This window comes from Acomys minous (genome assembly GCF_964271855.1).
Source record: "Acomys minous genome assembly, chromosome: 16".
Lineage (NCBI taxonomy): Eukaryota > Metazoa > Chordata > Mammalia > Rodentia > Muridae > Acomys > Acomys minous.
Genome location: NC_140498.1, coordinates 24,623,505 through 24,651,199, shown reverse-complemented (window position 1 = coordinate 24,651,199; position 27,695 = coordinate 24,623,505). Strand labels below are relative to the sequence as shown.

The 27,695-nt window shown below is 41.6% G+C and overlaps 1 protein-coding gene across 6 annotated transcripts in view; it reads left to right on the top strand.

Annotated features, from left to right (window-relative positions):
- SOX30 (SRY-box transcription factor 30) overlaps positions 1-27,695 on the top strand; it is a 79,624-nt gene that overhangs the window by 14,127 nt on the left and 37,802 nt on the right. For 4 of the 6 annotated variants that reach the window (XR_014775821.1, XR_014775822.1, XR_014775823.1 and 1 more), the window contains exons 1-3: positions 19,186-21,243; positions 23,028-23,267; positions 24,407-24,586. Coding sequence is in view for 2 of the 6 variants with exons in the window: in XM_084763970.1 (XP_084620096.1) it covers positions 20,196-21,243; positions 23,028-23,267; positions 24,407-24,586 (1,468 nt within the window). In the remaining 4 variants the exon portion in view is untranslated. Of the gene's footprint in view, positions 1-19,181; positions 21,244-23,027; positions 23,268-24,406; positions 24,587-27,695 lie in introns of those variants that run through there. The other 2 variants (XM_084763971.1, XR_014775820.1) reach the window with 2 other exon arrangements.

Below are 27,695 nucleotides of genomic sequence, written 5' to 3'. Positions count from 1 at the left end.
CCCTGTCTCGAAAAACCAAAAAAAAAAAAAAAAAAAAAAAAGATAAAATAAATGTGTATGGTATGAAAGTTAGTACAGAAACAATTTGTCTACATAAATATGGGGGGGGAAAACCCCATTGGTTTTTTTGGCTCCACATGTAGATTTATGCTGTCCTTAAATTTGATAGGAAAAAAAATCTCCAAAGAGTAATAAGGAAATAAAGCTGAGCCAGCAGATTTGCTGGAACTGGGGCTTACCATGATCTGTATTGGCCACAAAACAAGCAATTAATTCAAAACATTCGTTTCTCAGAAATAAAGTAGCCAAAGATGGAAAGGCTTTTTTCTTTCTTTCTTTTAATGGGGCCTATTATGTTTTCATCTTAAATTCCATTATACTAGAAGAACAAAGTATTAACACACAGTTCTCAAAGACTATTCTTAAATGAAAATTAATGCTTTTAGATAAGCAATAATCTATGCTCTAGCTAGGTGAAAAACCAGAATCCCAAGCGTAGAATGACCTCAGAAAATTTACAGCACAGTGTAGATAGAGAATTTGGTGACGTCAGTATCTTCCTCATCACTTCTGATATCATCAGACTAGGTTGTTTCATCTTCTCCAGGGCCATATGCATCTGTCTCGTTCATTTTAGTGTGTTCTGGAAGTTCTCTATACGCCTTCAGACTCCTGGCTTCACCTGCATTATATTTTAGTCGTCTCAGCTTTGTTACCCTGATAGTCTCGTAGATCAATCAATATAATATCTGAGATGTTTATCCAAGCCTTGTCCATTCTTTAGAAACACCATCTCTCTCATTTCACGCTTGCACTCTTACCTCTGTAACCACTTTAAGCTCCTATCCCTTCATTCCTTGCCATAATCACATGGACAGCCCTGGAGTATGTAAGGCTGTAAGAACTCTTTTCTGCAAGCTACTGCTTTAATGGACAGGCTGGAGGAGATCAGTGATAGATGTTGGTGCATAATGAGTGAGTGAGTGAGTGAGTGAGTTAGTTAGTTAGTTAGGTTACCTAGTGGAAACTTAGTTACCTTGAGTCATGCACAGCCCATCTAGAAAGGCAGAAGAGAGGAAAAGGAGGAGACCAGATGCATTGGTAAAATGATCCTCCCTTGCCTCTGAGTACTCTTTCCCTTGGTTGCCTGCCTTAGCCCTGTCCCCAGTGCAATAACAGGCAGTTGTGTGCTGTGGGGCTCCTAGGGAAGCTAAGGGAGGAGGACAGTCCCCTCACTTCCCAAAAGCAACCTGGGACCTTGCTACATTTTCCTGGTTTTACCATTACAAAAGAAGGTACCAGGAGAGCTGCCCACAGAGCCTGGGAGACTCCATCTCTCCATGCGTCTCCTGAGTTTGGGGGATGTACATGGGTGTTGAAGCCAGCGACACACCTACTCTTGAGTAGCAAGGAGGGAAAGGAGAAGAAATTTATGGTGTGTATAGTGGAAGTTTGGGTGTTGTTAAAAACTCAGTTATGTTATGTAAGCATGTTTTTGTTTTAATCCCAGGTGTGGGATATGGGGCTGATTCGGATTGTCCACAGCAGCAAACTCTTTGCCTTGTGCGGGTTCTGAGAGGGGCTCTTTGCCAGCTGCAGATAGTTTAATTCTGAGGACTCTGGAGAGGGAATAAATGCCAGAGCCAGGAGAGAGACAAGGGTCGGGGTATAGGCGTGTGTGGATGGGAGTGTGAGGGATGAGAGTTTGCCCCCCAAAAAGAAGAGTGCTGGTGCACCCCTTCTGCTCCTGGTTGCTGTTGATGCAGTTTGATGAGAAGAAGTTGAAGATAACCTGACTACAAAGATTGGACCTGCCCCACGGAACCCAACAACCCTAACCAGGAGGAAGTAGCTAAAGAGAAAGTATGCCCCCTGTCCCCACTAACCTTCTTTCTCTCCTACCTGGTGTTGGGGCGTTGGAAGAGATTGCGGTGGGGAAAGGAGAAAGATGTATAAGAAACACAAATAAAATAGATTTTAAAAATAGGCCTGCAGGTTTGTCGAAAGACACAGTGGGATTACCTCACTGCCTTCCCTCGCAGCCCATGAATCCCAGGAAAGGCGATGGTGTATTCAGTAAGGTTCTCAGAGGTTAGGAGGGGAATCAGGACCTAGGATTAAACTACAGGAGCACTGGGCAAGCTTAGCTGAAGTTGAAGACAGACAGCTGGCAAGGCCAAAGCTAGTCTTACACCCAAGAAACCCAAATAGCAACGGAGGGCCAGGCTGGGGCAAAAATGTCCCACCACAGCAACTCAGCGAGCATTTTCTAGCCAAAATGCCAAAAGCCAAAGGTCACATCCCTAAGGAGGGTTCTGCTTCCCTCCCGGCTCAAGCCTCCACAGAAGTCATATCTTGAAAAGAGAGCACTTGTATAGCGAATCCCAGAACCAGCCCATGTATCCCACCTTCGGTCCAATCTCGGGTGTGTCGGGGCAGAATGAAAGAGCAGCCCCGGTCTCCCACTGCAAGCCCTTCAACAAAAGGCATGGTCTATGCTGGGGCAGAAGTAAGGTTTCAGTAGCATGGTAGTCACAGATTCGGGTTGCAAAATCAGAGGTCAAGTTATCAAAGTGAATGAAATGTCATGGGATCCGCCAGTGGTGTGGATAAAGGACGAATCAGTCATTTGACAGGGTGCATTTTAGTGCAGGCACTACCTGAAATCGCAGCTGATAAGTAGTGTTTCGTGTTTCACTAGTTAAGATGAGTCACAAACCATCTACGGTATGAGTCATATCATAGATGACTGCCATCCCCTGGGGCACATCCAAGTGCTGTGTGACAATGGGTGATGACCCTCCATAGTTTACCTCTCCTGTTTTGGGGAGTGGGAGCAGGTAACAGAATCTCATTATGTACTCCTGACTAGCCTGAAACTTAACTATGTAGATCTGCTGGCCCCCTACCTCCTGAGTGCTAGGATAAAAGTCATGTGTCGCCATGCCCCGCAAAGTCATCTCTTTATCCTCAGAACAACCCCCATTTTGCAAATGAAAAAGCAAACAGAAACTTAAAAAAAAAAAAAAAGGTAGGAGCTGGGCCCCGTGGCACGCGCCTATAATCTCAACACTCAGGGAGGCAGAGGCAGGCGGATCTCTGTAAGTTCAAGGCCAGCCTGATCTACAAAGTGAGTCCAAGATAGCCAAGGCTACACAGAGAAATCCTGTCTCATAAAACAACAACAACAACAACAACAACAACAACAACAACAACAACAAAGTGATAAAAAGCTACTTCTAGAGCCATACTGTTTCCTCAATCAACTACTAACAACTACTTGATATTGAGGCAATATTCAAGATACAGCATCTGGGTTCATCCCTCAGCCTCCATGTTGAAAATCAGTTTTCTCATCTATCAGGTTTTGTACAATAGCTGTGGCGACACTGTGAAAAGCGATCAGGAAGCTGGAAGACTTACTAAGCCTCTAGGGTTAGACCTGAATTCAAACTAGATGCTACCTATCCTTAAATGGGGCTTTGCCAGAGGACGCACTCACTAAGCTCCATGAGAAGCCACCTGGGGGAATTCTGAGGGGGCAAAAGTAAGCCCTAAGTCTCTTTGAACTCTCGTAATTGTCTTGTAAAAATCAGCACATGGGGAATGTGAAACCAACCAACCAACTAGAATTTTTGTATGATCTAACAAGTCTACTTTTTGGGTTTTACACTCAAAAGAACCAAAACCAATTTCTTTCTTCAGTGTTTTAAATTTTCTTTTTCTTCTTTCTTTCTTTCTTTCTTTCTTTCTTTCTTTCTTTTTTTTTCTCTTCTTTTTTCCTGAGAAAAGGTTTCTCTGTGTAGCCTTGGGTTTCCTGGAACTCACTCTGTAGACCAGGCTGGACTCAACTCAAAGATCCCCCTGCCTCCCAAATGCTGGGATTAAAGGCATGTGCCACCACCATCCTGCTTAAATTTTCACTGTGTAGATATTTCACTTCCTTGGTTAGGTTTTAACCGAGGTCTTTTGTTTGCTTTTTAATTTGTTTTGTCTTGTTTATTTTTTGGCTAACTGTTTCCATGGTAGTTTTCTCTTTAGAAAGACTATGGATTTAGGTATTCCGTAGCGTGCCACTTTCCTGAATGTGTTTACCAGCTTTAGGCGTTTCTTAGTAGAGTCTTTGATGCCTCTCAGGTACAGAATTATGTCATACACAAATGGGGACACTTGGACCTCTTCCTTTCCTGTTTGCATCCCCTTCATTTCCTTCTCCATGCTTTTGCTCAAGGTAGGACTTCAAGTGTTCTACTGAATAGGACCGGTTCAGATGGACACTCTTGTCTTGTTCTTGATATTAGTGTGAATGCTTGATTTTTTTTTCCTCCATTTAACATAATGATGGTGGTAGGTTTGTCATATATAGACAGCCTTTTATATGTTGATATGTTCCCTTCATCCATAGTCTCTCCAGGGTTTTTATCCTGAAGGTATGTTAGATTTTGTTTGGATATGCAATCTGTTTAAGATTCCAAAGAGATATTTGTACACCTATGACCATAGCTAAGATGTGGATATAGCCCAAGTGCCCAATAATGGATGACTAAGCAAGAGGAAATGTGATATGTGTTTATAACAAGATGAAAAAGTAAGGAAACATATTTATAACATGGCTGAACTTTGGGGTCACCATGACACATAAAATAAGCCAGTCACAAAAACACAAATAGCATGTGGTTCCACTCATGTGAGGTGCCTGGAGTAGTCAAGTCGATGGAGTCTGAAAGTAAAATGGTTGCTGAGGGGGACAAGAGTTTTCATTTTGTTTTGTTTAATGGATGCAGAATTTAGTTTTGTAAGATGAAAAGAAGTCTGGGGATTGGTTCACAGTTATGTGGTTGTACTTAACACTACTGAACTGTATACTTATCAGTGTCCAAGATGATAAAGTTTGTGTATATTTTCCCACTGTTTAAGGAATTCTGCCAGGTGTGGTGGTGCATGCCTTTAATCCCAGCACTTGGGAGGCCAGATGCAGGTGGATCGCTGTGAGTTCGAGGCCAGCCTGATCTACAAAGTGAGACCAGGACAGCCAAGGCTACACAGAGAAGCCCTGTCTAAAAAAACAAACAAAAAAACAAACAAAAAAAAACCCAAAACAATTTTTAAAAAAATTTTAAAAAAGAATTCTGAACATGACAGTTATTTATGGCCTACATCTATACTGGATTCTATTTTTTATTATTATTTCTATCACTTCAAAGACCACTTTAATGCAAAGAGAAGTAATTGGCTTCGGTATGGAAGTCATATTTCAGTTTCTTTTCCTTCATGGTGACTCATTTTAATTTCCCTAAGAGCTGCATTATGCAAATGAGAGTCCTGGTGAAAGAAGGTAAAAACAAGGAGTAACTTCCCTTTAAATCCTCCTCCTCTCTCTGAACCACTCTAATCCAATTTCTGTCTGAGTCATGAATATGCTTCCAGGAAAGGCTACTCAGTTCTGTCATAGTTTCCAGAGAGAACCATCAGGACATAACAGGGTGCACAAGGTTATACAATCTGGAATGAACATTCTAGAAGAAGTGAATAACTAGTCTTGAGATTTTTTTTTTTAAGATGTTTCTTATATAGCTCAGAATGAGTTGATTTTATTTTAAGAGAGTCATTGATTGTGTGCCCTTAAATGGATGTATTTAGTCAACAGCTCTATTCAGCTGAATTCCAGAAGGATTTAGTTGCTAGAGGGATGGGGAAAAGAAGTTAAGAGAACAAAAATGGAAAATTAGATGTGATTTCCTAGTCCACTAGACTTTGTTACATTTATATCATAAATTTACTCAATCATTGGACAAATATTTCTTAATTTCCTATTATGTTGTATGTCCACCCAGTGAAATGCCAATTATGCTGCCTAATGGAATTCATGGTACGTTGAGATGATATTTTAAGGCATATTGCAGTCTCTTCCCTCTTCAGGGAGCTAGGATTACCCATGAACATATCCCTGACAAAACAATACTTAAATTGAGACCCAACATGAGACTGACAGCTTGTTTCATAAGTTCCTGGAATTTTCTCTTGTAATGTTGAACAAACATTTTGCCTAACCAGTTCGCTTGTATAAGATTTTGGAAAGGCACCCAGGGCAAATGAGTTTTCACACTATGGATCAGACAATTCACAAATATCTACAGAGTACCTTTGATATGAGAGAGGGGACACTATGTGAAGACAATAAACAATGACAATCACGTCAGGCTGTGTTAGTCACTTTTCTTACTGCTGTGACAAAACATCTGACAAAGAAAAACTTCAGAAAGGAAGGAAGAATTTATTTGGGCTCACAGTTTGAAAGGATACAGTCCATCATGGTGATGGACATATGGTAGCAGAAGCAGCCTAACTATCACACAGGCAGAAGAAGCTAAGAGTTTCCAAACCAACCTCTCACACAGGGCCTCACTTTTTCCTCCCAGTGAGTCTATAGGTGAATCAAGATAGAAATTCTCAACATCATAAAAGAAAAAGTTTACGAGGGGCAGTTCATGAAGTGGCTTTCAAGAGTCTGGCTTCTAGAACCGGACTCAGGAATCAGTCTTCTTGCCTGCAAGTCCAGTGTCCTTGGTACCACTCTGTTTCTTCATGGTTTAAGGAACAAAGTAAGTAGCCATACTTTTTGATTACCCAGCTTTCTAAGTTTAGGCCACATCAGCTCAACAATCTGTTCCCATAAGCAGACAAAGTGGCTCAGGCAGAGATATCCTTATCTTACCTTTGTTCCAGGGTGAGCACAGTGCAAATTAGGAAAGGGCTCCGCTCCCCAAGCAGATCCAGACCTGAATTGGGAGAATGTGTGGTAAATACAGCCCACTCTGGGCTCCATACCATACTTGTCCACTTTGTAATAGTACAACTATCTGTAGTGGCCTTCCCAGGCTCTCAGACGTGGGTGGACAGATATGCAGAGATGCATATCTGACCCTAGCCAGGTGAATAAGGTAGTTCAGTGTTGGCCAGGCGTGGTGGCACACACCTTTAATTCCAGCACTCAGGAGGCAGAGGCAGGTGGATTGCTGTGAGTTTGAGGACAGCCTGGTCCACAAAGTGAGTCCAGGACAGCCAAGGCTACACAGAGAAACCCTGTCTCAAAAAACAAGAAACAAAACAAAACAAAACAAAACAAAAGATGGTTCAGTGTTTCCCATTGCATTGCATTCACTAGGGAAGAATATATTCAGGAATTACGTCCCTGTTCAAGTTAGGGTTACTGCTGCTGTGATAAAACACCATAGTCAAAGCTACTTGGGAAGAAAGGGTTTATTTGTGTTACACTTCCACAGCACTGCTGAAGGAAGTCAGGATAGGAACTCAAACATGGCAGGAACCTGGAGGCAGGCGCTGATGCAGAAAGCATGGAGGAGTGCCGCCTATTGACTTCTTTCTCATGGCTTGTTCAACCTGCTTTCTTCCTTTCTTTCTTTTTTCCTTTCTTTCTCTTTTAAAGAAATATTTATTTATTATTATGTATACAGTGCTCTGCTTGCATGTACAGCTGCAGGCCAGAAGAGGGCATCAGATCACATTATGGTTGTGAGCCACCATGTGGTTGCTGGGCATTGAACTCAGGACCTCTGGAAGAGCAGTCAGTGCTCTTAACCTCTGAGCCATGTCTTCAGCCCCAACCTGCTCTCTTATAGAACCCAGGACCATCAGCTTGGGCATGGCATTACCCACAATAATCTGGGGCCTCCCACTAACTTAGAAAATGCCCTACAGGCTTGCCTTCAACCTGATCTTATGGAAGCGTTTACTTAATTGAGGCTCCCTCAATTGACATAAAACTAGTCAGCACAGTCCCTGTAAAGGGAAGAAAACCTGAAAGACTGCAAAAATTTTCTAAGGACATTTTTGAGTGCCATGGTTAGACTAGAGACCCCCTGGAGTCCTATAAGTCCTAAGAGAACAACAACTTTTATTTGTCAGGGAGGGTATTTGTTTGAGGCAGAGTTTCACTACCCAGTGCAGGCTGTCCCCAAACTCATGACAGTGCTGACTCAGTCCCTTCCCCCTAGTGCTTGGAACCATGAAAAGTGCTGTAGATTTTCAAAGCTCTATCCTTTATGCTGAGAAAAGTTCCCGGCACATAGTGTTGTCTCTGTTTTTTAACAACTGAACTTTATTATACAACCCAACTATCTTACATAAGAGGGAAAAAGGTTGAAAGGAAACAAGAGTGAACCTTCCAGTATCCGTTCCACGGGACGGGTCCCTAGGTATCTCTGACCTGTGTGCTGGTCTGGCCTGTTCGCTCATCCTTTTCCCGATCCACGTGCACTCGAGCTCAGTCTGAACCTCCTGCCTCTCTTGTCCTCTCCGCAGGTCTCCTCCTCCCATTGAGGGTAGGTTAGAAACACAATAATCCAGGTGGAGTCCCCCTGGTCCGCTTCCTGAATTCCAGGCCCAGGATGGCTCCACCCAGTCTATCTCAAGGTTAATCTCAGGGAGTATCCCTGGTGTGTCCAAGGGCAGAGCCCACCAAGACTGCTTTCACCTGTGACAAAGTTTACAATCCTTCCCACACATAGGAAGCAAATGGCAAATATTTAACAAAGTATTAAGACTATGTATGCCTTTTTCTGTATATGTAACAGTCGTTTTGTTTGTTTGTTTTTGTTTTTTATTCTTAATTCATCACGGTATAAATCATATATAAAGTAATATGCTTCCCCAATAAATACTCTTTCCTCTTCTCATTTCTTGGTAGTTAGTGACTACCTTTTAAAAAAATCTTGACCAGGGCCTAACAAGATGGATCAGTGAGTAAAGGAACCTGATGCCAAGCCTGAAAATCTGAGTTGAGCCCCCAAACTACGTAGAATTACAACAATCTACTCCTGTGAGAGCTAACTCTGGCATCATGAGAGCCTGTGAGCAGCCGCAGCACCTCACTTGGGCAGCACAGTAGGTCTAGGCCTGGTACAGGGTGCCCGGATGAGGCATTCCCAAGAGTGAGAACATGCGAGAGCTGGCCTTGCCCTTCATCTGCCATGAGGTGGCGTAGATGTAGGGGTGATGCCCTCTCCCTGCTCTCCCCCACACACCTGCAGTAGCTTGGAGAGATGATCCTGGAGTAATGAAAGAGAGCTAGTCTCACACCCTTACCATCTGCAGCACTCAGGAGAGAGTGCCCTGCATGTCACCTGGCCAATACAGTGGAGCTGGCCCTGATGGTGAAGGCACAGGTAGGCCAGCCCTGAGGATGTAAGAACAGGAGAGCTGTCCCAGCTCCTCACAGGCTGCAGCACTTGGAGAGTGGGCCCCTAACCCTGATTGGCAGCATAGTGAAGCTGCCTCTGGAATTGTGGGTGCAGGTGAACAGGCTTGGAAAGCAGGAGAGCTGACCCTGCCTCCTGTTGAAGGTGGCATTGGGTGGCCTCGCTGGAGCTGTGCTGATGAGCTTGCTTTGGTGTTTCCGATAAGGGAGAGCCAGGCTGACCACCTCAGCTACCACCCAGGTCCAGAGCTAGGGGTCTGAATTGGCCTACCCCAACAAGACATGTAAAGGGCCAGTCCTGCTGTTCCAAAGCTACAGAATCCCCATGACACAGAGCATCAACAGGTTAGCCAGGAGGGGTCCTGATGAGGAACCAATATTGATGGTGTCACAGAAACCAAAGGCTCATTGCAATGAACATTTGCAAGTGAAGATGTGTAGACAGAGCGATATACTCTGGGACACATTGGGACACACTGCAGCTTCTATAGTGTGATGTTTCCTATGCTTTGTGGGTTTTGTTGTCATTTGTTTGCTTGTGTATTTTATTGGGGGGCAGTTGTAAGGGCAAACGGTGGCTATGAGGGGACAGGGAGATGAGCAGGACTGGGGCACATGATAGGAAACTCAATAAGAAACAATAAAAAGTTAAAAAAAAACCCTACTTCTGTGAGTTGCCCTCTCATTTCCACACTCACATCTACCTGCAAAATTAATAAAAATGTGGTTTCAAAAAGCAAAATAAAAGAATATTGACCAGATTTGCTTTTGTCACCAAACCCCTGAAGAAAGTGTGTACAAATTACCAGTGAGTTCTTTTTCCCCTTCCTTCCTTCTTTCCTTCCTTCCTTCCTTCCTTCCTTCCTTCTTTTCTCTTTCTTTTCCTTTATTTTATTTTTTTATTTTTTATTTACAGAATCTTAGAATCTTTCTATGTAGTCCTGGCTGTTTTGGAAGCCTCAAATTTATGGAGGCAGTCCTGTCTTTGACTCCAAAGTGCTGGGATGAAAGGCATATGCCACCAAGTCTGGCTACCAGTGATTTCTTAAGGTCTCTGAACTTAGAAATGGACTACTTTATATCTTTTCAACTTTGAGTCTTTGGCGTATTTTTAGAATACTGGGAAAACACATTCAAATCCTGTCTATTAGGTTTTAGGGAAATCAAAAGCAAGGCATACAGGTGCACATGGTTGCTCTTGATTGTCAGCTTGATGAGGTTTAGAGTTTTACCTCAAAGACATACCTCTGGGATTTCTGTTAGCATGTTTGCAGAGAGGATGAACTGAGAGGGTTTGCACATTGGGTGGGATTTTTCAAGGAAGCCGAGGTATAAAGAGGGCTGAGGAAACAGCGGTGTGCCCGCCTGCCATGGCTTCTTCCTAAATACATGCATCTATCATTGCTGCTGCCATCTTCCTGTGACATCAGAAGCCAGCTCTTATGGCCTTTGGATGTGAGTTCCACACCAGTAACACTGCACAGAGCTTCAGCCTTCAGGACCAGCCTAGGACTATAGAGATGGTCATGCGTTTTTTTTTTTTGTTGTTGTTGTTCTGTTTTTTGTTTTTTCGAGACAAGGTATCTCTGTGTAGCCTTGGCTGTCCCTGGCTCACTAGGTAGACCAGTGATCCACCTGCCTCTGCCTCCCTAGTGCTGGGATTTTTTATGGACTAAAAACCTACGTGGTTTCAGCTCCTCTAGCATGCAGATGGCCATTGTTGGAATGAGCCACTGCTGCTGCTGCTGCTGCTGCTGCTGCCATCACTGCCTTACTCTACCATGTACGTCAATCTAAAAAGTCCCCTTCCACAAACCCTATCTGCTCTGTCAGGTTTGTTCCTCTGGAGAACTGGTCCCAATACAGGTGGATGTGAAGATCCAAAAAGAGATGGTGAGCAGGCTGTAAAGAAAAAAACAAACCGAACATGAGACGATGTGGACTTGAGATAAAGTAAGAGCTGAGGATTTAGCTTTGCGGTATTTTATGTTTTAGTAAAATGAATTTGGCTGAAGTGTGAGGAATAAAGGAGAGAAAAGGCAACCTGGAGGCATCTAGGCCAACCGAGAATCTATTTAGATATTTCAGCTATGCAGCATTGATTAAAAGGCTGGTTTTGATTAAAAAAAAAAACAAAAAAAACAAAACAAAGAATTTGTTCTTCACAAAATAAATGTTTTTCAGGTCTTAAGTCACAGGTATTTGGTATTTTTTTTTAAATCTATTTTTAAAAGTTAAGGTATTAAGATGTTCTGAAACAATATAACTATAATTGATAGGGAGGCAGAGGCATGCTTGATGAATTATAAATTATGGCATATAACTAGAAGTTATTTATAGGGCCATGTAATTTAGTGTCTCATAATTAGTGTGGGCCATAGCTAGGGAGCCAGAACCACACAAGAAGATATACTACAACTTAAGTTTTTCAAACAAATAGACTGGGTTATTGAACAAGTCGACTAGAAATCTTCACACATGGAATCTGATATGTACATTGAATTCCATTTGGCTGGTATAGAGTGGACCTGAAAAAGTAAGAAAATCCAGTATGGGGCTTGGGGGTTTGCTTGAGAGGGTTATTTCCCACTTGTAACTCTATAAAATGGCCTCTTTAATTTTAGCAAGAAGAAAAAAAAAATAACTAAAACCAGTATATGAGTAGAGAGCACAGAGAGTATGTAGTCAAGACTTATTTTAGCAGGTGAGAAAGCAAGAGTGGGAAGTGGATATGCTAGAGCCGAGGGTGAACCAACCTGGGCACAGGCCACCCTATCTAAAGAGTAGTCTCAGGTGGCTCCTTTATTACAACAGGAAGAGGTGCTTGTGTGTGTGTGTGTGTGTGTGTGTGTGTGTGTGTGTGTGTGTGTGGTGATGATTTAAATTTAAAATGTTCCCCATGGACTCAAGTATCTGAACACTTGGTTTCCAGATTGTGGCGCTGTTTGGGGAGATGGTACAGCCTTGGTGGAGGAGGTGCGTTACTGGGGGCGCCCTTAAAGAATCCATGGCTTCACTTCCAGCTTGCTGTCTGCTTTCTACATGGAGTTGGAGCTGTGATCCCTCAGCTTCCTGCTTTTGCCTTCATGCCTGCCACTTGCTGCTGTCCCTCTCTGCCATGATGGACTTATCCCTCTAGAACCACACGAGACAAACTCTTTCTTCCATCAGTTGCTTTTGGACATGGTAGTTCATCACAGCAATAACAAAATAAGTAATACGGCACCTATTCGCATCATCCAGTGTTTTCCAATTAGATGCAAGAATAGTATAAAAAGGTGACTATCTGTAGGGTTGAGAGCTTTCCTAGGGAAAGGGACAGTGATGACTCGTGTAAGCTACTCAAGAGAGCGCCTAATGGGAAACGGCTGGAGGCTGCCTAGGCCAGCATTTCCCAGAGCCTGTTCTTCTCCTTATATGGCAGCCTGGCTACCTTATTATGCTCAGCTGGAAGCCTTATTTGCCTTTCTCGGTGTTCCTGACCTTGACAATGTAACCCTACTGTTTTACTTATAACATTACTACTAAAGAGATTAAATTGGAGAAGAGAAATCAAAGACCCTCAGAGGTCTTTGGACAGTGTGTGAACTTACACCATTTAAGGACATATTTTTTTTCTCTGAGATCCTTTGGTTCTGAAGACGACTCCTTGAGACCACATTCTTAGATCAAAATGCCAGCATCTTTGGCATGCTTGCATTTGATTCATCAAAGATATCATCTGAACGTGATCCTCCCTTTCAAGTGTTTGCAAGACGTGGTTCTGTAACTGGAGAATTTCAGAATGAGTAGCTATAGTAAAAATCAGAGCAAAGCTGAGTAGCATTATCTGCACCAAGACACCCCAAGTATCTTTATAACTACATGTGGGCTCTATTTTATAGGTCTAAAGAGGAACATTGCCTTTTTCCATTTCCATTTTGAATTTTGACCAGATTTCTCTTTATCTTCTCACTCAACCAGGCTTGAGATTTGACTCATTGTCACCTGGTCTCCCATATTGAATGTTTGCTTTGGATTGAATGCTGTTCTCAGACTTCTCTATTTAGTATCTGTTGTCCTCTAGTTAAGCATACGCAGTTACTGTGATCATTTTATAGCTGAGGGAACAGTCTTCAGCGATTTAGCGTCTTATTCAAGGCTACATAGCAAGCGACAGAGCAAGGATTAGGAAGCCAGGGATGTAATGTAAAAACTTACTTTTAGCCAGTGTTTTTATACTTGCTGATAACAACACATTCATCTATTGTAGAAGGAATCTCTTGTGTATTTGTATGGATGCAATACCTGTTTGGTTTTTTTTTTTTTAAGCCTATGGTCTGTTGCTGAAGCAGGAAATAGGTGTGGGACATTTAGCAGGCAGAAGGGATACTGAGATAGAGCCAGACATGTGAGTTCCAGCCAGCAAGATGTGAAGAGGATGGACACGTGGTTCCTGAGCTCAGGTAACCAGCCACGTGGCAGAATGTAAATTAGTATAAATGGGTTATGTTAAGTTATGAACTAGTCAGAGGAACCTAGCTCTGTAGCTAAGGTATTTGTAAACTAATAATTGAGCCTCATAAGTTGTTATTCCAAGAGCTTATGGTGGGAGAGAAAAACAATCTATAGATTCTTTTTATTTATAAATGCTTTCATTAAAGAAAAGATCTCGTGTAGCTTAGGCTGGCCTCAAGCTCCAAGTATAGTGGAAGATGACCCTGAATTCTGATCTTCCTATTTTTTTTTTTAAACACTTTTTGAGTAGTTGTTGAGACAGGGTTTCCATAACTCAGTATGGTCTCGAATTTGCTATGTAGCTGAGGATGACCTTAAACTTCTGATCTCTCCACTCGCACGGCCAGAGCGATGGGATTGCAGGTCTGCGTCACCATGCCCACCCTATGCATGCCAGAGTTCAAGCCGGGGCCTCTTGTATACTAGGCAATCACTCTACAAACTGGGCTATGTCTCCAGTCTGAGACTTACCAGTCTTAAGGCGGGGTGTCATTGTACAGCCGTAGCTGGCTTTCAACTCCTAATCTTCTTGCGTCCACCTCCCAAGTGTTGGGTTTATAAGCCTTGCCACACCTGGCTGGTAATTATTACTTCCTTGACAGAGGAGGAAAACAAAAATTTATCAGCTTCATATTACCAAAACAGAAGATAACTTCCCCTGAATAGAAATTTGCTCTGAGTGGAGCCCAGGTGTTGGATCTGGAAGACAAAATCTTTAAAGAAACTATTAAGCACAGTTTTTAAAAGAGTTAAATAAAATTTCATAAGAAAATTATAAAAATGAAGTTTTAGAGTTGAAAAGTATGATTGCAACAAACATTTACCCAGATGAGCTTCAGAGCAGGATTGAAATCAAAGAAGACTCGGTAAGCCTGAAGACAGATCAACAGATATTATCCAACCAAAATAAGACACATAAAAAAGTGAAGAAAATGAACCTGCAGGAGTCAAAGCAAGAACAGAGCCTTGCAGAGAATGGAACGGATCCAACACATAAAATTGCAAGTCCCAGAAGAAGATAAAGAGATGGGTAGAAAAACACTTAAAAAAATTAACAGCTCAAAACTTCCCAATTTCTTCTGATGTCTTGCTCTAAATAATCAGCCTGAAGGGCTGGAAAGAAATGGCTCACACTATGGAGTCCCAGCATCCAGGCCAGGCCTGAGAGATGGTTCAGTCATTAAGAGCAATGGCTGCTCTTTCAGGGCACTCAGAATTAATCTCAGTACTCATATGGCAGTTTATATCTGTCTTTAACTCCATTTATAACTCCAGTTTCAGGGGATCCCACACCTTCTCCTGGCCTTTAAAGACACAAGCCATGATGAACATGGTATATAGACATACATACAGACAAGCACTTATACACATAAAATAAAAATAATAAAAAACAGGCAAATTGCCACCTAGTACTGCATTCTGTCTGGTGAGACTCATAGGTCATGTGGCGTGCCTGTAATCCCAGCACTTGGGGAGGCACAGCCAGGTGGATCCATGTGAGTCCAGGACAGCCAAGGATACACAGAGAAACCCTAGAGAAAACTCATTAGATAATACAGTCAGAAGAATATTGTCTCAAAAATTACTGTGAAAACTCTGTTAACCATTGGAAAGCCTCCTGAGTGCTGGAATTGTCGCTATGCCTAGCTTAAGAAATAGTTTATTGCCTTTACTTGATATAGAGATATTTAGGTTTTTGTTTTGGTTTGGTTTTCAAGGCAGGTTTTCTCTGTGTAGCCTTTGCTATCCTGGACTCACTTTGTAGACCAGGCTGGCCTCGAACTCACAGTGATCCACCTGCTTCTGCCTCCCAAGTGCTGAGATTAAAGGCTTGCGCCACCTATACTTCTGAGTCTGCTTTTAAAAATTTGTATATAATATTTGTACAAAATAATAGGTCTCCTGATAACATTTTAATACATGTATGTAATATGCTTTAATTGTATCTATTCCTACTTTTCCTCTCTTACTCCCTCTCATTTCACGGGCTCTTCCTCTTCCCAACTAGTGTTTCCAATACTGAAACTCTTTCTGAACTGATAAAAGAATAAAGCAAGAAATAGACTCAGCACATTATCAAAAGATACTTTCCTATGCAGAATAACTTATTGGGAGTGACACCTCTTTCCATTTTCATGTTTCTTCTCTTTTCCACCTAAATTGTACATGTGAGAGAAAACATGCAGAGTGTCTGAGTCTGGCTGAGTCTACTTAATATTGTGCTATCCACTTCCATCTATTTTGTTGCCAATGAAGTGATCTCATTTTTCTTTATGACTGAATAATACTCCATTGTGCATATCTGCCACATTTTCTTTATCTATCTTTTTATTGATTGGCACTGAGGTTGATTCCATCATTTCTGTGTGGATATTTTCCCATTTCATCTAAGCAGCCACATAAACTGTTGATAAAGGTTGTTCACAATATTATAATACTTTTGTCTCTCAGTAGTGTTCAGAACGTTTTCATTTTAATTGCTAACTTGGTAACCTATGGTATCTTTTTCTTTTCTTTCTTATCTTGAGAAAATCAGTACCCTAGATCTTTTCCTTTTTGGGGTGGGGTTCCAGAGAGACTTTCTCTGTGTAGTCTTGGCTATCCTGGACTTGCTTTGTAGGCCAGGCTGGCCTCAAACCCACAGAGATCCACCTGCCTCTGCTTCCCAAGTGCTGGGATTAAAGGCACCACCACCGCCTGCCTGATCTTTTTAAAGATCAAAGAATAAACTCACCACTTTTCTCTATTATTTTACTGTTGTTATTAATTTTTGCTATTTTGTTACCTCCTCTATTTTACTTATATTGGTCCTTTTCATTTCTTAAGGTAAAGGATTTTTTAATTATTAATTTTTAAATATTCCCTTTAAATCTTTCATAAATTTCCCCCCTTTGAACTGCTCTAATTACTTTGTATTAAATTTGACTTGATAGAACATGTTTACTGATTTTCCCATTTTTTTCTGTAACCCATCAGTTATTTAGAAACTGTGTGAGACTTTTACAAATTCCTTCTATTTGTTGACCTGCAATTTAATTTCATGTAGTCAGTGTTGTGGAAGTTTAGGTTTCTTGAAAAAAAATAAGTTATGTTATATAAACATGTTTTTGTTTAAATCCCATGTGTGGGCCGGGCCACTCCAGTTTGTCCACAGTTAATAAAAGCCTTGAGAGAGGGCTGGTGGTCTTTGTCAACTTTGGAAACCGCCTCATGTGGAGGTGTGGCCTTTGTCAATTCAAAAAATATGAGAGCCCAGAGAGAGAGAGAGAGAGAGAGAGAGAGAGAGAGAGAGAGAGAGAGAGAGAGAGGGGAATGAGAGCTGTAAGAAGAATGCTTGGAGGAGACAGTTGCTAGAGGTAAAGAAGGCTGTTGCTGCATTTGCTGTTGCTGACTGAATACACCAACAATGAAGATGGCTATTGACCCAAAGAACCTGGTGACCCTAAACAGCAGCAACTGCACCCCTTTCCTCCACTAACCTTCTTTCTCTCCTACCTAGTGTTGAGGTTTTGGAAAGGACTGGGGTGGAGAATGAAAAAAGATATAAGGAACCGCAAATAAAGTAGGTTTTAAGAAATCAAAGCCTATAGGTCAGAGACTGTGTAAGTTTGATCTTCACAGGTCTGTGTGGCTAGTTTTATGACACTGCATTCAGTCCCGGGAGAACATTTCAGTCACACTTTAAAGAACATATGTAGGGGCTGGAGAGATGGCTTAGAGGTTAAGAGCACCATCTGCTCTTCCAAAGATCCCAAGTTCAATTCTAAGCAACCACATGGTGGCTTACAACCACCTGTAATGAGATTTGATGCCTTCTTGTGGTGGGCAGGCACACGTGTGGGCAGAATACTGTGTAAATAATAAATAAATCTTAAAAAAAAAAAAAAGAATGTATGTAGAAAACTACTGAGTACATTCTTATGGGCTGAAAGTGTTGCTCAGCTATTCTGAAATCTTTGTGATTTGCTCTTCCAGTTATGTTACTACTTAGTGAAAAAAATATGGAGGATAGAGCAGCATGGCTCAGTGAGTAAAGGCATTGGACACCAAGCCTGGTAACCTGAGCTCCCTGAGACCCACCCTGTGGCATGTGTATTGTGACTGAGTAATACTCCATTGTGCATATCTGCCACATTTTCTTTATCCATCTTTCCCTTGAAATCTACATTGACTTCTGACCCCCAGCACACACACACACACACACACACACACACACACACACACACACACACACACACATTATACCATTCCACACACACCATAAATAAGTGAAATTTTAAAAAACTTAAAGAAATATTGACATATCCAAATATAATTCCTGGGTAGTCTTTCTCTTCTCCATTCAGTCAGCTTTTGTGTCACATATTTTGGAGCAGTGAACTTGTACTAGCTACTGTATTGGCAAGTAACCAAGCTCTGATGAGTTAGGCATGCTGGTCTCTAGTCGTGTTTCTTATATTAAAATATGTCTTCACATAGCTTTTCACAGTCTCTGTGACCATTGTTTGCTTGGTGATATCCTTCCCTCTACAATTATTCTTAGTCTACTGTATGTTAATTTCTCCAGTAAATGAAATAAACATTGAACCTTATTCCCAACACTGACGATCTGGTAGTTTGCCTGCCACACTCTTTTCTTCTTTTTTTCATAGTATTTTTTTTATTGTATGTCTTCTTAGTGTACTAATTAAAGTCTGTTGCTTTCTCTAATATAAGCACTGGTTTTTGTTGTTGTTGTTGTTGTTGTTTGACATGCTGGAATGTTGGACCTAGAAAAGTTTTTTAAATCCAATTTTGTTTAGTATAGCTTGGTCTTTTTGAGAAAAAAATCTTATAGTGTAGTCAGTGTTGGACTGTAACTGACATATAACTCAGGTTGGCCTCAAACTTGTGGCAATCAACCCTCTTGTCAGTTTCTTAAGCACATTTTAGAGGTCTAGTTGTCCATGAGTGTTGTGTTCTTCTGTTTAGCACAACTGACAACTGGGGGTTAGAAAGAATTCATTTAGTCTTTGTCTTGGATATGAGGCTCATCTACCTCATGATAGAGCTATAGCTTTGAGTCAGGACCTCTAGTGATGCAATAAATGCTTAGAGAATTTCTCGTTTATTTGGTGATATTTAATGAAAACTATACACAGTACTAGTTAAGAGGTACACACATGGAAAAAATTAGAACGAGACCTTAATATACACGGTATTACTATTTTATTAGTCATGACAGTTCTTATTCATTTCCTCATCCAATAAGCATTTATTGAACTATTTCTCAGCAGTTGGCACTGAGGATTCAATGATGAGCAAGACACACGCAGTTCTTCCCTCAAAGAGGTAACAATCAACTGGAAGAGGCAACAAAACAATCACACAAGGAAAGCACTTCAAAGGATGTGATCATTATGAGCGCATAAAAGAGATTCGAACGGGCAGTGAGTGAGTCATTGTTTTCTTTGAAGAGCCAGTTCAGCTCCAATTCGGAAAAATAAGCAGGAGTTACAGAGACATAAAAGTTTGACATGCTAAAAGGTCCTGTGATGAAAAAGAATGACACAGGGAGCAATGTAGTCAAAGCGCACAAAACTCACACAGAGGAACTGTAGGTAGAACCCAAGCCACTACCAGACTTAACAGGCTCTGCCAAGAATTTCAGACTATCATGACCGGTGGAAGCTGCAGACAGATTTGGAGGAAGTGCGACAGGGTTAGACTTGTATTTTTAGAACTACTGAGGAGTAGTGGGACAAAGTTGAAGAGTAAGACTATGGGAGTACTGTAACATCCACATGAACCAGAGTAATGGCGGGTGGAATGTCAAAAAGTGGATGAAACTGGGTGGTTTTTTGGCGACTAGTTGAAAATTCAACTACTAAAATAGTTCTCAGTCAAACCGTTTCTATTAAGATCGATCAATGAAATGAGGTCGGTGATAAGTTGCAAGATGTCCCCATTGTCCCTCAAGAATGACTAGAAAACCCTCCCATACTCTGGCCTAATGAGGACTCAAGGCCTTGTTCCCCAGTCCGCAAGAAAGGCCCACACTTCATCATAGGAGGTCATTGGTAGAGGCATGGAACGGAAGAGTTTCCTGGGCAACGCCATTGTCGCGCTCCAGGCGGGGGGGACGGGGTAACCAAGGACAAGGCCAGAAGAGAATCCGGAAGAGAGGGAGCGTGAAGAGGCGTGGAAAATGGGACACAGGAGCTTCGGCCCAGGATATGGTGGATGATTCCAGTGTTCTCGCACACAGCTAGAGCAGAGGGTGGGAGGAGCCGATGAACGTGCCTGTGATTGGCTGGTCGGGGACACCGGGCCTCTCATGATTGGACGAGGCGAGCCCGAGGCCCGAGTCTGTGGAGCGCGTAGGGTTCTGGGTAGCCAAGGCCTTGGAAGGGTCTTAACCGAAAGGGGGAGGGGGAGGCCGCCAACAAACGGCTGAGCTCACAATCCCGGCCGCGACCAAGCCGGGCGCCCCCTCCCCCCCATGGAGAGAGCCAGGCCGGAGCCGCCGACGCCCACGCCACGCCAACCGCCGCGCCCGTTGCGCCCCGCTCCGCCCGCGCATCCCGTCGAGGCCGCCACCTTCCGGGCCTTGGCCTCCGAGCGTCCTCAGTCGCCACAGGCCCAGGCCGCGGCCGCCATCGCTGCGGTGGCCTCGTCGTGCGGGGAGGCGGCAGCGGCGGCGGCGGCGGCAGGTGCGCAGGTTGGGACGCGACGCCTGCTGCAGGTGAAGCCGGAGCAGGTGCTTCTGCTGCCCCCCGGACCGCTGCTACCTCAGGCTCCCGACGACGACGACGACGACGACGACGAGAGCACGGCAGCCGCCTCGTCCGCGCAGGCGCGCCTGCTGCAGCTGAGGCCCGAGCTGCTACTCTTGCCTCCGCAGTCCGCGGCCACCGCCGCCACCCCCGACGGAGGCCCCTGCAGGCCTGAGCTGCGCCCCATGCAGCCCCGGACGCTGCTCGTCAAGGCTGAGAAGCAGGAGCTGGCGGCGGGCTTGGACCTGTCGGTGGGATCTCGGAGGACCACCGAGGCCGGCCCTAGGGCCTCCAGGGCCGCCAAGTTGGACGGCACCGGGAAGGCCCTCGATGGCCGCCGAGGGGATGAGAAGAAAGCCAAGCTGGAGGCAGAGGAGGCATCGAGGGATGCGCTGAAAGGCGGGGACAGCAGGAGCCTGCTGGCCATCGGAGAAGGGGTCATCAAGACCGAGGAGCCAGACAGACTCAGGGACGACTGCAGGCTGGGCTCGGAGGCCACGCCCAACAGCCTCGTCCATGGCAGCAAGGAGGGCATCCTGGCCCAGCCGCCCGGTGCCTTTGGGCCACACCAACAAGACCTAAGGTTCCCTTTGACTCTCCACAGCGTCCCTCCTGGGGCTCGAATCCAATTTCAGGGGCCTCCGCCTTCTGAGCTGATACGGTTGTCCAAGGTCCCCCTGACACCAGTGCCTATTAAAATGCAGTCCTTACTGGAGCCTTCTGTAAAAATTGAAACCAAAGATGTCCCCCTCACCGTGCTTCCCTCAGACGCAGGTATTAGAAGGCAGGGGGAGTCTGGTTTTCACAGTTCTGTCTGTGTTGCCTATAGCAAACATATTAGCAGTTCAGGAGCCGAACATCGAAAAATAGAATCACGGTATTGGTTCTTAGCTTGCACAGGGATTGTCTGTGATTGATTTGCCCTTATACTGGTAAAATACACTTAAGTGTGAAAGATTTCCACAAAAATTTTTTTGAAAAGCCAAGTTTAAGACTTAGTAAACAGATTTAGGTAATAGACACAACAGAATGCATTGTTAAGATGATACAGACCCTCCTCCAGAATATACATAGGTAACAACTTCATTCACATTTCCTGATGTAGTAGCGTCATAGGTTTAGGTATATCAAGAAGTTGAACAAAGCCAGTGTTTCAAGAAAAATAGTTGTTTGTACTGATTGTAGGAGTTATTCTTAAAAGACATCTGTAACTTTTCTTGGAGAAACCATGATTCGAACATACCATTTTAGTATTCTTAAAGCTAAGGGTTTCCAGAAATGTTAATAAAATTACTAAATAAGCTAATTTGTTTTTAAAAGAAGTTTATAGTTGAATAGTAGTAACTACAGCCATATTTCCAAGTATATTTCAAGCAAGTCTTTAGAATTAGTTCACACAGAGCACTATATTACCAGTGTCTTGGGAAGTCACAACATTCTTCATGTTTTCATGAACTTCTAATTTTTATTTTTCAATGCTGGTTCTACCCATGCTACTCCTATGCTTTTTACCTTTTCCTATTTATTTCCCAAGCCCTTCGGAGCACATATCACTTTACTACATGTGATTTATATGGTATTGGAAATTGAATCCAGGGATCCTAGGCAAGTACTCTACCAACTGAGCTACATCCTCAGTCAGCATTACTTATTCTAAACATCTTTTGCAAATCTAAAACATTTTCACATGTCAAGTAACCCTAAAATGAATTAATGTGAAAAGTTTGTGGATAGTACTTTTTATGAACTGCATAGGGATACAAATTTAGTGAATTTCATTTTTAGGAACTTGAACTGCACTGTGACTCTCAGGGTCACTTATACTATTTTTCTTCCAGGATATGACGCCAGTTTTAATGATTCCATGTGGCAGGAGTTTCGTCTTTGTAGTGAAAAGCTGATAGTGTTAAAAGCTGTTAGTGAAAAGTGTTGTGTTAAAGGCACTTCAGCTGCTTCTGTAGTTGACTTCTTTCAAATACTTAACTAACATCTACGTAGTGCCAGGTGCACAGTTATAAATAAGTCATAGTTCCTGGTCACTAGTGGGAAATAAGTTAATGTTAATTGATACTAAATATATTAGTGAAGCTCTGCCGGGCGTGGTGGTGCACGCCTTTAATCTCAGCACTTGGGAGTCAGAGGCAGGCGGATCGCTGTGAGTTCGAGGCCAGCCTGGTCTACAAAGTGAGTCCAGGACAGTCAAGGCTACACAGAGAAACCCTGTCTTGAAAAACCAAAAAAAATATATATGTATATATATACATATATATGTATATATATATATATATATATATATATGAAGCTCAAAGAAGTAAATAATAGTCCATTGTGTCTCTAATATTACTACACAGCATCTTCAACAATTATACTCTGGGGGACACTCTAAGCCACCATTAAAATGTTGAGTTCAAAGACTAAGGAAATTTGGAATATTAGCAGTATTTTGGCTATATTGTAGTTTATGTTTTCAGTTACTTTATAAGTATAGATGAGGTACACATCTCTTGAAACTTGCATATGTGGCACATTAACTTAGTGTCTTAATTTTTGTCATATAGGAATACCTGATACTCCCTTCAGTAAAGACAGAAATGGTCATGTGAAGCGACCCATGAATGCATTTATGGTTTGGGCAAGAATCCACCGACCAGCACTAGCCAAAGCTAACCCAGCCGCCAACAATGCAGAAATCAGTGTCCAGCTTGGGTTAGAGTGGAACAAACTTAGTGAAGAACAAAAGAAACCTTATTATGATGAAGCACAAAAGATTAAAGAAAAGCACAGAGAGGAATTTCCTGGTAATCAAATGAAATGAACAAAGGCTCTTTCCAATTTCTTTTAAATTTCTTTAGGTAAAGATTAAGTTAGGTTGAGATTTCCTAATGTGTATGTGAGAAAGACAAGCATAACTTATTTATGCTTGAATTAATACTAAGCATTCATTTTCTTAAACAGAATGTAGTTGTGAAATCTGATTTTATATTTCCAGCCAATGCAAATTAGGAGACATGTTTTATTGTAGTTTTGATTAAATATGTATATCTACATACAAACATACATATATACCTATAGCTATAAAATTAACAGTAAATCACCATGGTTCTATTTTGTAATATAGTAGAGATAATAAATAATCATGACAACAGAGAAAACATAGTTAGCATTTGAAAAATAATTAAAATGCAGAGGTTAATATCCTGCTCTCTTTTAATGTTAAGTGGTTATCAGAACACAATCCTGTGTTTTGATTAATAGATTTATTTCTATCACAATACAGTTAGAAATGATTCACCCTCAGCAATAAGGGCATTGATATAAACATTGGAAAATATGTATTATTTGTGGCATTTTTGACTGTGCATAGTGGGGAAATAATTTGTTTTGAAATATTAGCAGAAATATTTTAGGAGGCAAGATTCTGAAGTATCAACTGGATGGAACCAGTGATTTGTTTATGTGACAGTGCGACACTTCTGTCTTTGGCAGGAAATTAAGCTGTTTGTGGTTTTAGTAAATTTTAAGTCTCAGTGATTTTTCTAAACCAGGCTTAAAAATAGTGACTGGTTATGGTGACTGTTACATTGTAAGCACTACATTGTATCTTATGGTGTGAGGAAAGAGGGGGAGGTAAACAATGTCTTATGGGGTATTTTGCTTCAAACCCAGTGACTAGCTTAGACTCTGCCACAAAATCAGTCTGTGTCGCTGAGTAGAAGGCATTTGACATTCTTCTCTGTTGTGGGTTACAAAATTAACAGAATAAGAAGCTATGTGGATTTTAACATGGACAGTGGAGGATTCGTCACAGAAATAGCATCATGGAGCTGGAAAATACTTTTAGACAAATCATTTTCTAAAATTTTAGAGTGTCCTGTATTTTTCATATGAAAGGCCAGAGTCTATGTATTCATATTAAAAACTCTCTCTTTTTCTGTAGGTTGGGTTTATCAGCCTCGTCCAGGGAAGCGAAAACGCTTCCCTCTAAGTGTTTCCAATGTATTTTCTGGTACCACACAGAATATTATCTCTACAAATCCTACAACAATTTATCCTTATCGCTCTCCTACTTACTCTGTGGTAATTCCTGGTCTTCAGAACACCATCACTCATCCAGTTGGTGAGTTGGTCCTATTGTAGATTATTTATAAATGCCTACATCAAAATTTTACCTCTTAAATAGAAATTTAGTTTCTGTTAAACTTCGAATTTAGGAAATAGTAAAGGAATAAGATCAAGAGAGAAAATGAAACATTAAATGAGAGAAGGAGCAAAAGTGGTTCCATGTGGAAAACTTTTAAAGCAAGCCAAATGATCCCCTAGATTAGTCAGACAGTGAAGGAAATTGTTGGTGTAATTAAATAGGAAATAGGGATGTTTCTCACCACCAGCCTACAAGACTGCTTTCCTAATGGGGTATGAGGCGTCCTGTCATGGAACTCAGTAAGACTATTGATCTATTGAAGGTGATTCTCTTGCTGCTGCAGAAAAGCAGTGGAAGCTCTCCATATCCTACCTGGACTTGCTTGGTCCATGTTGCTTACAGTTGGTCTGCGGGTGGTAGGACTGCTAAACTGAGACTCTTAAATCTTACCATCTGGAAATCTTTGGCTTGTTCCCCCAGAACTTGTATGACCTCTCTTAGGGGGAGTACCATCCATTCACTTTGCTATCACTTGTCTTAAAGCTGCTCTTCGCAGTTGCTGCCTGCCTGGATTCTCCTAATGATAAAACTGGCCCTGTGTGTTAGAGATGGTTAGATCTTGGAAATGGACTTATTAATATTAAGCACTTTCAGTATTTTTTTAATTAAAGATTTTTATTTTATGTATACAAGTGTTTTGTTTTCCTAAATGTTAAGTATACTGTGTGTGTGCGCACACTCACATGCACACCTAGTGCCTCTGCCGTTGGGCACTGGGAACTGGTTGTAAGCTGCCATTTAGGCACTGAGACCTGAAGCTGGGTCCTCTTCAAGAGCAGCAAGTACTCTAACTTCTGGGATGTCACTCCAGCCTTCATTTTCAGTGTCTTTTAAACTGTGTCAATTTAGCCAATGGAAGTACAAAGATGCAGTCAAGATACCTCTGTTCAAGTAGAAGATATGCAGAGTTGATCTGTAAGCTTGGTGCAGTGGTTGCCTGCAATCCTAGCACTCAGGGAGGCAGAGACAGGGCAAGAGGGATCTCTGTGTTTGAGGCCAGCGTGGTCTACAAAGTCCAGGACAGCCAAGGCTATACAAAGAAACTCTGCTTGAAAAACCTAAAAAAAAAAAAAAAAATTGATCTGTAGCCTCGATTTTACAATACAGGCAGGCACTGTTAGTGTTGCCTGTAATACTGCATTTCAAATTAGGCTTAACTATATCTCTGCTTTCGTTTTGCATATCCCCCCAAGACTTTACTTGCATCTCTTTTGTTCATTTTAAAATGCTTATGTTTCTCAGGAACAGATTTATCATTGCTCTTATTTGAAGCAGTTGAGATTTTATACACTATATCACTTTTACACCATCTGTACAAAGATATGGTCTAGAAGAAGAGTAAATATTTTTTCTGAGATTGGTAGGGTTTGTGCATCATGATTTTGTTATTGAAGTATGGTAGACAGAATTACCAGAAACAGTTCAGAAACATACAAAACAGCAAACAAAAATGTGATAATGAGTCTTTGTTGGCTACTTTAAAAAATCATTTACAATACCAAATATTGTAGTAAAGATTGATTTTCTCGATCTCAAATAATAAGTAGAACTTTTTATAAAGATAATTTGAGAACTGTTTTTAGATAAAAAATTTATAGTAAGATTTATTTACTACCATGCTGCACAGTTGTGCAACTTTGAAATATGTTTAGTTATTCCATCAGCTTGGTATTATATTACTTACAGGTGCTGGTATAACTAGGAAGTTTAGACTGTATCATAAGTCCTTTAAATAATTGTAGTTATTGGATAGGCATGGTGAAACATACCATTAGAGAAGCGAAGACAGGTGTATCTCTGTGAATTTGAGCCAAGCCTGATCTATCAAACAAGCTTCAGGATAGCCAGGGCTACACAGAGAAATCTTGTCTCAAACAAACAAACAAATGACCATATTTAAATCTTTGCAGATACTAATTTTAATACCTTATTTCTTCATTTCTTTCAAGTAGTTTTATGTTCTAAATATAAAAGAATGGCAATGTCGGGTATTTAAACATTTATTCTTATGGAAGAAAGATTATCAAGGTAGTGAAACATGATTTTTCTTTTACAGAGTAATTATTTTTATAGTAATTTTTGTGTCTTTATGATACTATATAAGTGACTAACTTTTTAGGTACAGAAAGTGATTCACTAAGCTAGTGTGCACAAAGTCACCATTTGAGTAACTAGAAATTGTAATTTTTTGTTTCTTTGCTCTGATAAAAAATCCGTAGGAGAGAAAGGGTTCATTTTAGTTCACAGTTCTTGGTCACAGTCCATCTCAGGGATGTAAAGGCAGCAGGAACAGCTAGTCATATCATGTCCACATCAGGATCAGAGAGATAAATGGATCTATGCTGCTTGGTTTTTTGTTTTGTTTTGTTTTTTTGTTTTTGTTTTGTTTTGTTTTGTTTTTGCTGGCTTGCACTCAGCTCACTTTCTCTACTTTTAACAGGACCACCTGCCTAGGTATTGGTACCACCCACAGTGGGCTGCATCAATTAATAAACACATGGGCTGGAGAAATGGCTCAGAGGTTACGGGTACTGACTGCTCTTCCAAAGGTCATGAGTTCAATTCCCAGCAGCCGCATATTGGCTCACAACCATCTATAATGAGATCTGTTTACATAATAAATAAATAAATCTTTTTAAAAAATTAATACACAGAGAGAGGGGGGAGAGAGAGAGGAGAAGAAGGAGGAGGAAAGGAGAAAGGAGAGAAAGAGAAGAGAGAGCAATTCAAAGTGAATGATCCCTCACTGAGACATTTCCCAAGTGATTCTAGGTTGTATGAAGTTGACTTTTAGGGCTAATTACCACAGAAGTGATGTAGACCTAGCAAAATTGCTCTGGCAGAAGCTACTTCTATCTACATTATCTAATATCTTATGCTTTACCTTTCAGTTTTGCTACAATAACTGTATGATCACCGAGATCTATTATTGTTAGTTTGTAGCCGTTATATTGTATTGATCTAGGATTCTCAAACTTCCTTCTGTGAAAATTAGGTTCAAGAATCCTCACATCTTTAGTAGGAA